This window comes from Hypanus sabinus, unplaced genomic scaffold (assembly GCF_030144855.1).
Source record: "Hypanus sabinus isolate sHypSab1 unplaced genomic scaffold, sHypSab1.hap1 scaffold_276, whole genome shotgun sequence".
NCBI classification, from domain to species: domain Eukaryota; kingdom Metazoa; phylum Chordata; class Chondrichthyes; order Myliobatiformes; family Dasyatidae; genus Hypanus; species Hypanus sabinus.
This window is the reverse complement of record NW_026780896.1, coordinates 306,092-317,640: the sequence shown is the minus strand read 5'-3', so window position 1 is coordinate 317,640 and position 11,549 is coordinate 306,092. Positions and strand designations below refer to the sequence as shown.

The 11,549-nt window shown below is 47.9% G+C and overlaps 1 protein-coding gene across 6 annotated transcripts in view; it reads right to left on the bottom strand.

Moving 5' to 3' along the window:
- Positions 1-10,487: 10,487 nt before the first annotated feature.
- LOC132388188 (NACHT, LRR and PYD domains-containing protein 3-like) overlaps positions 10,488-11,549 on the bottom strand; it is a 56,168-nt gene continuing 55,106 nt past the window's right edge. For all 6 annotated transcript variants that reach the window (XM_059960544.1, XM_059960543.1, XM_059960545.1 and 3 more), the window contains 2 exons: positions 11,374-11,541; positions 10,488-11,209 (listed from right to left, as the gene is read on the bottom strand). In XM_059960544.1, coding sequence (XP_059816527.1) covers positions 11,122-11,209; positions 11,374-11,541 — 256 coding nt within the window. In that variant the 3' untranslated portion in view covers positions 10,488-11,121. The remainder of the gene's footprint in view (positions 11,210-11,373; positions 11,542-11,549) is intronic.

Sequence of the window (11,549 nt, the reverse complement as noted above, 5' to 3'; positions counted from 1 at the left end):
CAACAATCAGCAGCCATTTGCAGCACTAAGCAGCTGCCTAGCACTCTGAAAATTAAATACATGATGCCCACAAAGCAGGAGAAGGCTATAAGAAGATAGTAAAGCGTTTTCAGTTAGACGTTTCCTCAGTTCGCAATGTAATTAAGAAATGGCTGTTAACAGTAACGGTGGAGGTCAAGTTGACGTCTGGAAGACCAAGAAAACTTTCCGAGAGAACTGCTCTTAGGATTGCTAGAAAGGCAAATCGAAGCCCCCGTTTGACTGCAAAAGACCTTCAGGAAGATTCAGTAGACTGGAGTGGTCGTGAGCTGTTCTACTGTTCAGCGACAGCTCCTCAAATATGAGTTAACAGAAGAAAACCTATCCTGCGTCCTTACCACAAAATACAGTGTCAGAAGTTTGTAAAGGAACATTTATAACAAAATCTGCATCTGCAGTATACTTCGTGTTAGCATTTATAACAAGCCTGATGCGTTTTGGAAACAAGTCCTGTGGAGTGTTAAAGTTAAAATAGAACTTTTTGGCAGCAAAGAACAAAGGTATGTTTGGAGAAAAAAGGGTGCAGAATTTCATGAAAAGAACACCTCTCCAACTGTTAAGCACGGGGGTGGATCGATCATACTTTGGGCTTGTATTGCAGCCAGTGTCACAGGGAACACCTCGCTGGTAGAGGAAGAATAAATTCAATTAAATACCAACAAATTCTGGAAGCAAACATCACACCATCTGTAAGAAAGCTGGAGATGAAAAGTGGATGGCTTCGACAACAGGATAATGATCCTAAACACACATCACATTCCACAAAGGACTACCTCAAGAGGTACAAGCTGAAGATTTTGCCATGGCCCTCACAATCCCCCGACTTAAACATCATAAAAAATCTGTGGACAGACCTCAAAAGAGCACTGCATGCAAGATGGCCCAAGAATCTCACAGAACGAGAAGACTTTTGCAAGGAAGAATGGACGCATATCCGCCAAACAAAAATTGAAAGACTCTTAGCTGGCTACAGAAAGCCTTTACAAGGCGTGATACTTGCCAAAGGGTGTGTTACTAAGTACTGACCATGCAGGTGGCACAAACTTTTGCTTCGGCCCCTTTTCCTTTTTTTCTTATTTTGAAACTGTAAAAGATGGAAATAAAAAAATGTAATCTTGCTTAAAATATTAAAGAAATGTGTCATCTTTACCTTTATGCCTTTTGGAAATCAGGTCATCTTTTACTCGCTTAGCTGTTGACAGTAACAGAAATTTTGAGCATCGGTGCCCAAATCTTTGTTTCCCACCGTTTCCTTCCTTCCAATGTGCATCACCGTACCACACGATGATCTATTTGACAAATCTTCTCCCATTCTCCTCAACTGTCTTTGATCTTAAATGTGTTTTAATCTTTTGAGTTTTTGAACACGTTGAAGTCAGGCTACCTTTCTTACATTTTCTTTTCTTTAGCCTCCCTTCCTTCTTTCAGAGTGGAGTGGCAATCCCAATTTTCCAACCACCAGCATCCATTCTAGAATGTAATGATACGTGAAGGAGTACTATTACTGCCTCGAGAATCTTCAGTTCCCACTTTTGGAACCCAGGTTAGTAGTCCAACTGGTCCCGTTGACATATAGCTTCAGAGCTTTCAGCTTCACGGGCACCTTCTCCAGAGCCATAATATCCACTCTCACTGATGCCCTCTGACACATGTTTGTCGGTGCCATTATGCTGGAATCTTCCACAGAGCGAAATATTCATTCAGTTAGTCCCTTTTCGATTTCCCCCATTACTGCTTCTTCAGCGTCGTTTTCTAGCTTTCTGATACCCACTCTCGCATTCCTTTTATTCTTCATATGTCTGAAAATATGGTATTTTCTCTATTGTTAGCCATTTATTTTTCCTCTCATCAAATTTTATTTGCTTTCTTTTGTATTTTGAAAGCATCCCAAACCTCTAGCTTCCCACTAATGCTTGCTATATTAGAAGCCCCCACTTTTGCCTTTATGCTGCCTTTACTTTCCAGTATCAGCCACTGTTGCCTCAATCTCCCTATCGAATATTAATTCTTATTTGTGATGCATCTATCCTGCGCCTTTCCAATTGCCCCTAGAACACCAGCCCTGCTGGTTCTGCCGTTAACCCTGCTGGTTCCCCTTTTCAATCGACTTGGCCAGCCCTAGACTTTGATCGCTGTTGTTTTCTGCGAGTGACAGTGTCGAGAACTGTTATCGTCCCTGACTGCTTTCTCTGTGAATGACGTGGTCGGGAACTGTTATTGCTGTTGTTTCCATGCGAATGATGGGGTCGAGGATTGTTATCGATCCTGACTTTTTTCTGCCAGTGATGTTTTGGGGGACTGCTATTGTCGCTATTATTATTATTTTATTTTTTATTTTTTGCTGCTGGGGAGGAGACAGTTTGGGGTTTGTGAGGTTTTTTTTTTCATTTCCTTTTTCGTGCCGGGGTTGATGTCTGTCCTTACATCAACCCCGATGGCCTGTCTGTATTCAGTTGTTGTCCGGAGCAGACAAATATCAGAGTTGTATTGTACATGCAGGCTTTGAGAATAATATTAACCGTTTGCACCTTTCTATTCTCCTCACTCGCGCCACTGCAGTTCCACTTACTGCAAGGAATACTCATACGTCTAATTTTAGATTCTCACTCTCAGACTGCAGGGTAAAATCGATCACGTTACCATCACTGCCTCTGAAGCATTCCTGTATACTAATGTACCTGGTCAAAGCACAACACAACACACAATCCACAACTGCCTTTTCCTAATGGGCTCAACCACAATGTACTCTAAAAAAACATTCAGTAGGCTTTCCCAAACTACCTGCATGTTGAGATCCTACAATGACCATCGTATTATTGCCATTTTCACATGCCTTGTGCATCTCCCATTGTTATTTGTACGCAAAGTCGACTGCTAGAGGCTGTATGTAACTCCCATTCTCTGATCCTATGTTAACTCGCACTAAGGATTTTTTAAAATGTTCTGGACATCATTATAAATTACAATAAATAAATTAAATAGAAATTTAAAAAGGGAATTGTTAGGGAGAGTTCATGCGTTCATGTGTTGAGAACTGTCTAACCTGGGCAGAAAAAGCGGCTCTTAATAAAAATGTGATTTTCTATTTTCAGACTCCTCTACATCCACCACCCCACGCCTCACTCCCCCACTCCCCACCCCCGGGGTAGAAATATGCAGAGGGCATGTTTTGTCACCACCCCACACCACACTCCCCCACTCCCCACCCCCGGGGGTAGAAATATGCAAAGGGCATGTTTGGTCTGGTGATGGTCCTGAATAATGCACCCAGCCTTCTTTTGGCACCGTATTGAGAACATGTCCTCAATATTGGCGAGGAGTGCCCGTCACTACAGCACTCTGCCCCTTCTTTCGATCCTACGCATTGGAGCCCCGCCCCAAACCAGACTGTGACGCAACGACTGACAATGCTGTCCACGTACGCCCACAGAAATGCATTTGATTCTTCGACAGCGCTCTAAATCGCATTAGTGAACAATTACGACGTCTGCACAGTGACCACGTCAGCATGTTGGGACCAGGATGGATCCGCTGAGATGTCTTCGCCCAGGAACCTGAAGATATTCACCCAGAAGACCATAAGGGCATACGGCAAAGGAGCAGAAGTCGGCCATTCGGCCCATCGAGGTTGCTCCGCCATTTCATCATGAGCTGAGTCAATCTCCGCTTTAGTCCCATTCCCCCGCCTTCTCACCATAACCTTTGATACACTGACTACTCAGAAACCTGTCAATCACTGCCTTAAATACACCCAGTGACCTGGCCTCCACTGCCGTCCGTGGCAACAAATTCCATAGATTCACTGTTCTGAACCTCCAGTGAGGATTTGCGTTTGTTCACCTGACGCATTCTCCCTGGAGTACAATTAATTCCCTAGTCTTACTAAAATTGATGAGAAGGTTGTTGCTTCGACTCCACCCAACCAGCCTATCCATCTGATGCTGAGACGCCTGTTGGTGTCATTAGAAACGGGATTGCCTGTAGAGCCAACGTAAACTATGTGTTCCTTCCAGTTCCGAGGTCAGTATGGTTAGCAGGGAGAGTCGCTGCGTCCTCGGTGCTTCACCCGTCCCAGTCATTGATCAGCAGTACAGTCAACGCAATGGCTGTTCCTCCGGAGTACCTGGTGTGAGTGACTGTGAGTAATCTGTCCTTGGTCGTTGCTGAAATGGTTCAGTGTCTACAGAATGGAGCAGCGAGCGGCGTCACGGGAACGACACTCTTCAGAAAGGGTTTGCACATTTCACTGCCAGCGCAGGATGGGCTGAGACTGTCACTTTCACGTGAATGGTTTCAGCTCGGTATGTTGTCAGACATTCCTGGTATTCGTCTTAGGGTTGACTCGTAATTACTGCTCACATCCATAGACTCCAAACAGAACACAACCTAGTCGTGATGTGAAGGCTTGCCTGGCTCAGTAACCTGGAGAGCGAAGCAAGCTGGAGTTAGGAGTTGATGCTTTGGCTCTTGGTAGGGTCACTCATGCCAAACAAGTCAAATGGTGGAGGGCAGACTGAGAGTGTTGCCCCGCTCCCACAAATTCCAAGGGTTTAGCTCAGAGATATCAAGCCGAACTGGTCAAAGAAAACTTCAGTGAAACGAAAATGAAGAGTCCGTATACAGATGTATCTGTCGGTATTTCTGAATCGCTACCCGGGACTTGGCAGGGAATTGCACAAACCGAGAGGAAGCTACTGACACGATGAATGAATCCCTGAATGCTGACAACTGACAGGGGTAGAGGATCCTCATTGGAGGACCCCCGTTTGACTGTAAAAGACATTCAGGAAGATTTAGCAGACACTGGAGTGCTGGTGCACAGTTCTACTGTGCAGCGACATATGCACAGATATGACCTTCATGGAAGGGCATCAGAAGAAAACTTTCCCTGCATCCTCACCACAAAATTCATTTTGAAAAGGAACATCTAAACAAGCCCGATGCGTTTTGGAAACACATGCCGTGGACTGCTGAATTTAAAATAGAACTTTTTGGCCACAATGTTTGGAGAAAAAAGGGTGCGGAAATTCATGACAAGAACATCTCTCCAACTGCTAAGCATGGGGGTGGATCGATTATGCTTTGGGCTTGTGTTGCAGCGGCACGGGGAACATTTCACTGGTGGAGGGAAGAATGAATTCAATTAAATACCAGCAAATTCTGGAAGTAAACGTCACACCGTCTGTTAAAAAGCCGAAGATGAAAAGAGCATGGTTTCTACAACAGAGTAATGATCCTAAACACACCTCAAAATCCAGAATTGACCACCTCAAGAGGCGCAAGCTCTTTTTTGAGGACTATGGCCCTCACAGTCCCCTGACCTAAACATAATCGAAAATCTGTGCATAGAACTCAAAAGAGCAGTGCATGCACGACGGCCTAAGAAACTCACAGAACTAGAAGACTTTTGCAAAGAAGAATGAACGAAAATCCCCCAAACAAGAATTGACAGACACTTAGCTGGTTACAGAAAGGTTTTACAAGCAGTGATACTTGCTAAATGGGGTGTTACTCTGACCATGCATGGTGCCCAAACTTCTGCTTTGGGTCCTCTTCCGTTTTTGTTATTTTGAAACTGTAAAAGATAGAAATAGAAGAAGTCATCTTGCTTCAAATATTAAATAGATGTGCCATCTTTGCCTTTATGCCTTTTGGAAGTCAGGTGTTCTTTTACTCGCTTAGCCATTCACAGTAGCTGAAATTTTGACCGGAGTGCCCAAACATCAGCACGCCACTGTATATCACAAACGATAGAGACCGTTCCCATATCCTCATGCGGAGCTCCTGTGAGTTATTACTCCAAGCGTCATGGTGATACCAGGAACTGTCATAATGTGGGCGTTAGTAGTGGACCCAAAAGCAAGACACAGACACTGAAATACCAGGAACAAAACTAGGCAAGAGAAGGAAGCAAGGGATGTGAGGAAGAAATGACGCTGGACATGACAAAGGCCCCAGAAGAGACAAGGATTCTGGGCCTGGGCTAGGTCTTGACGATGATAGCGGAACCAAGACATGGGACTAGGAACTAGGAGCCTGGGCTTGGACTCCGGGCCAGAGACTGGACAAGGACCCAGAACCTGAGTTTTGACTCTGTCTCGGACTCCAGAACCAGGCCAGGACAAGACTTGGCTACAGGTCGAGGAGAGGCAACAGGACTGGACGAGGCACATCGGCAAGACGAGAACAGAAAGCCCTGGTCGAGGGAGAACAGCAACGCAGAACACAGAGCCTGGGGCGAGGGAGAGACAGGAACATGGAAAACAGAGCCGGGACCCCTCCTTGGGTACAGGACCGTAAGACCATAAGACAAAGGAACAGTAGTCTGCTATTCGGCCCATTGAGTTTGCTCTGCAATTTGATTGTGAGCTGATCCAATCTCCCCTTTAGCCCCACCACCCTGCCTTCTCACCATAACCTTTGATGCCCTGACTACTCAGATACCTAGCAGTCTATGCCTTAAATAGACTCAATGATTTAGCCTTCACTGCCGCCCGTGGTAACAAATTCCATAGATTCACCACCCTCTGGTTAAAAATAAAATCGCATCTCTGTTCTGAATGGGCGTGCTGCAATCCTCAAGTCACGTCCTCTCGTATTAGACTCCCCAACCATGGGAAACAACTTTGCCACATCCACTCTGTCCGTGTATTTCAACATTCGAAATCTTTCTGTGAGGTCCCCGCTTACTCTTCTAAACTTCAAAGAGTCAAAGAGCGGTCAAACGTTCCTCGTGTGTTAACCCTCTCCAATGTCAGACGACCTTTCTTAAATAAGGAGCCCAAAACTGAACACAGTATTCCAAGTGAGGTCTTATCAGTGCCATATAGAACCTCAACGTCACATCGCTGCTGCTCTACTCTATTCCTCTAGAAATAAATGCCAACATTGCATTCGCCTTCTTCACCACGGACTCAACCTGGAGGTTAACCTTAAGGGTATCCTGCAAGAGGACTCCCAAGTCCCGTTGCATCTTAGAACTTTGAATTCTCTCGCCATTTAATAATAGTCTGCCTGTTTAGTCGGACGTAGGGTCTGGACTCATTACACAGAACAGAACCGGGACCCCTCTTTGGATACAGGATGCAGGGCCTGGGCTCTTTACACAAAACGCTGATCACGCCGAGACAGTTCCCAACGCTAGGTAATGGAAACCGGCCGGACCTAACTAGAGAAGGCGTGGACATGAACAGACAGTTCCAAAAAGGGCAAGGCTCCAGGCACAGTCAAGGCGAGTCAAGGCTCCAGGCAGAGGTAAATCGAGGCGAGGCTCCAGGCACAGGTTGCAGGGCAGGGCATCTGACGTAAGTTGCCGGCAGGGCAACCTCAGGGTAACGGCAAGGACGGCCTGACTTACCCCACAGAGGCGAGGACAGGATACCGACGGGACAAACTCACACAGAGGCAAGGACATGGTACTGACGAAACGAACCCCACAGAGACAAGGACAGGATACTAACAAGCCGAACCAGCAACCAACCTCGAACCTAGGTTCACATATTCCCTGCCCCAAGACTAGAATCAGGTGCCTACCATTAAGCCCAAATGAGACAAGGTAAAGCCGGAAGACCCAGAGTCTGAAGTCCACGGACCGGGCCGTGATCCGGAACACGGACTTCACAGACCGGGCCATGACAGGAACTGTGTGTGGTAAAACTCCCTTTGTGGGATACGACACCCCGAGTTCTCGGTCTGGGAAATACGCACGTAGAAAATCGTGGGATATGGAGGCTTGGAACCATCCCTGGCAAAATTTCCAGTTTGAGGCTACGGGAACCGTAGACTCTGACTCTCTCTCTCTCTCTCTCTCTCTCTCTCTCTCTCTCTCTCTCTCTCTCTCTCTCTCTCTCTCTCCCTCTCTCCCTCCCTCCCTCCCTCCCTCCCTCCCTCCCACGCCTTCAGGAAGACCTGCCGAAGGACTTACTCCGACCATACCCACCGTCTTCGGTTTCGGCTTGGGCCCCCTCGGTTCCACAAAGTCGTCAGCGTGTACACGATACACTACAGTGGGAAGGAGTGCGGGTAGAGAACGCGAGCGATGTGAATGAAATTGTTTGGAAGAGGGATGGGAAACGGGGAAAAAGAGCGGAGACAGAGAAGGAGAAGACAGCTGGTAGAAAGAGACACGTAGAGAGAGGGTAGAGGAGGAGAAAGAGGGAGGGGGTTTATTGAGGTGGGGTGGAAGGAAAGGATGGGGAGAGGGTAATATGAACAAGTGAAGTAAGTTTGGGTTAGGGATAGTGATGGGAAAGCGAAGGGGCTAGAACAAATTGGACATGTATACGTATCGCAGGAACAACCGCTGTGCACACTAGGGATAAAGAGGTGATGGGGGAACACTCTGCTTGGGTGGTGTAGATACAATTCTGCTTTTGTCTGACCCGTGTCCTGGAAGCGCCCAGTGCCAGCATTGAGGATGTGGCGTTTGGGGGGTTCACTAAGGCGGTGACGTAATAGGAGCTCTACACTGTGTCTGTTCTATATCCCAGTAGTATTCGCTGGCACACTGAGAATAAGAAGTTGGTATACATTGTAGGGGTGATACCAAGGAAACTTAACACTGTGTCTGACCTGTGACCCAGGACGCTCAATACTCAACTGGGGGATAAAATAAGTTGCTTGTGACACACGGCCGGGGGTAGAGTGTCGAACGGGCTCCAGAGTGATTAATGTCCCAGGATTACTCTCTTCATACACAGGGGATAAAATGAGGCATCGGATCGCACCCTGTTGGGGAAATATAGAGGGAGATTTGATATTAACATGCCAATAACTTGAGAGAGTTGAATCAAAACCAATTCTGTTGGCATGCATCTCAACAAACGCATGCAATGCCCAATTTCCTTGTAAATATTAAAACCAAAGTGTTCCAGTCAGGCCTGAGAAGTTGTGTGGTCAGGCCTAGGAAGTTGTGGGGTAAAATTGCGGCTGCGAGCGGTGAGATTGAATGGGAAAGGGTGGTGCTTAGTTGGGAGTGCGGTCGGTGAGTGGATGGGAACAAATGAGCACAGGTTAGGTGTACGAACGGTGGCTGAGATAGGAAGGGGAGGGGTCCCGTTATTACGAAATTATCCACATCGTGTTCAGCTTGGAACTGGGGTACAAGGAGCATCCAGCCCCAAGCCCCCTACCCTTGCCACAAGCACTCACGAGATAATTTTTAGTAAATCTTGACCCAAGAATTTGAATGAGATTGCAAACCGCTATAGATCTAAGATACACCTTTACGCCTCTGCCAGTCTCCTTGTCCTCCACCATCCCTCCCGATCTTCGTGCATCCTCTTTCCCTTGCGTTCCTCGACCTCTCCGTGGCCCATTCTTTCCTTAAATCCCTCTCTGAGTCTGCAATTCCTTCACTTCTCCACGCCTCTCCCCGTCAGTGCAACATCTTCACTGCTTCCCTGTCCCCGTCTCTGCAGTCTCCCCCACTAACATCTATCTCGTGAGTGCTTGTGGCGGGGCTCGGGGGGTGTGGGGCTGGATGCTTCTTGTACCCCAGTTCCAAGATGAACACGATGAGATTTTTCTGTAACATCTTTTAACTCTAATGCCCAGCTAATATATCTGACTTTAAGATATTTCTCTGTGCCTGGGCCCGGAACGGCGTAATTGAACCCTGTGGATGGAATGTCAATCTGTGCGACCACGGGAGTGTGTGGACGGGACGTTGTGAAGGGAACTTCACGGTGTATCCGAACCCAGAAGTCTGTTATGAAACTGTGCGCAGAGAGCTTCACTCTGTTGCTGATCCCGACCGGGTGTGATGGGACGATTAGGAGGGGATTTCACTCTGTGCCTGACGCGTAATTTTGCGATTGGATCATGTGGAGGAAGTTCCAGTCCTCATCTGACCCTGCGAGGTTGTCATGTGACGCTACAGAGGGAACTTCTACCAGTGCTTGACCCTGGTCATGTGCGATGGGAACAGCGCGGTGGGAGGCTCACCTTGTCTTTATCGCTGGGAGTTTGTCTTCCTATTCGGGAAGATAGTGGGCACAGTTCGGATGTTCAAAAGTCTTTGCTCGTTTTAAGTGGAGTGCGCAGGTGTCGGAGGGCAAAGACAGTGTGCGGGGACATTTTAAGCACGCTGGAGGAGAGGGCACGGGTGCTGTGTTCAAGGACAGCGTGCGAGGGGGCGGGGCATGGACAGCGGTTGTGGGGAGGCGCGGATAGAGCAGGCGGGGTAACGAGGAGATCGCCGGAGGGGCAGTGAGCAGAGCCCGGGAGGAGCAGCGAAGACAGCGCAGGGTGGGCAGGAGTGTGGCCGGAGGACAAGCTCTTGAGTGCCAGTGTTTGTGAGACCGACATTCCTGAGTCTGGATGTGAGACGCCGCTGCGCCTGTGTAAGGAGCTCTGGAGCGCTGTTGCATTGCACAAGGTGCACAGGGCAGCGGGAAACTCAATTCACTGTTTCTCCTCAAATAAATGTCAAGTCCGACACCAGGACAGAATGTTACAGCAGTTTATTGATTCATCACCACAAATACAAACTAAACATTCTGTGACCTGAAAAAATGCGGAAATATATAAGCTGCTCACGACTCACTCACAGTCACACAAAATTCACAGATTGTCGACAACCAGTGACAGGTTGAATAATTAGTCCCATTTCTCACCGTCACCCTGCCCCTGAGAACCGATGATTATAAAATCTCACATTGGGGCAGTGTCCGAAATCGCTGCCGACTCAGCGTCGCAAACGAGGTCTTTGCCAATTTAACATCATTTCATCGACCACGCCGCCACGGGGCTCAGCGCAGTGAGCAAAGGGATTCTCTCGGCCGGATAATCTCACCCCGGGACACTGGTGTCACAGACTGAGCCCCGCCCTGGGTTCTTCCTGTCTGTGTAATTCCTTAGAATCCCCCAGGATAACCTGCACACGGACATTCGGCGGCCAGAAGTTCTGGACAGGAGACGTAGACACGTGGCTAAGGGATCACCTCTGACGTCAGAGAGCGCTCGGCTGGGCCGGGATCTCTTAGCACCGTTGGGAGTTAAACCTAAAGCGCGGTCATTAAAGGGGAGGACAGCCGTTAAAGGTGAGGCCGTGGAATGTCCACATCCTTCGAGCTGGGTTGTTCACAGCATCACTCCCAGTCGGGGTCTGGGTTCCTGCAGTGATCTCAGTTCTTTCTCCCCGGTCTCGCTGAATCGATTCCGCCCCAGCCTGAAACAGATGGGAGAATAAGGGTGAAATAAACTGATTACACAACAGTGTCAGTAACAGGGGACCGGGGTTAATGTCTCAACAACATTCACAGTCAAATATCACCAGAAAACCCGCGGATGCGCTGATATTTTATCACATTGAACATTAACACAAACACTCACCAGATGCCCGTCAGATTTGGAAGTGTCAGAACGAGGCGGCGGAGAGCAGGGATAGATTGGTCTGTGAGTGAGTTTGATACGAGGTTCAGCTCCTTCAGTGATGGTTTTGTACTAAGAGCGGAGACGAGATCCTCGGCACCAGAATCTGTGAGACCGACACTCCTCAGCCTGGAGAT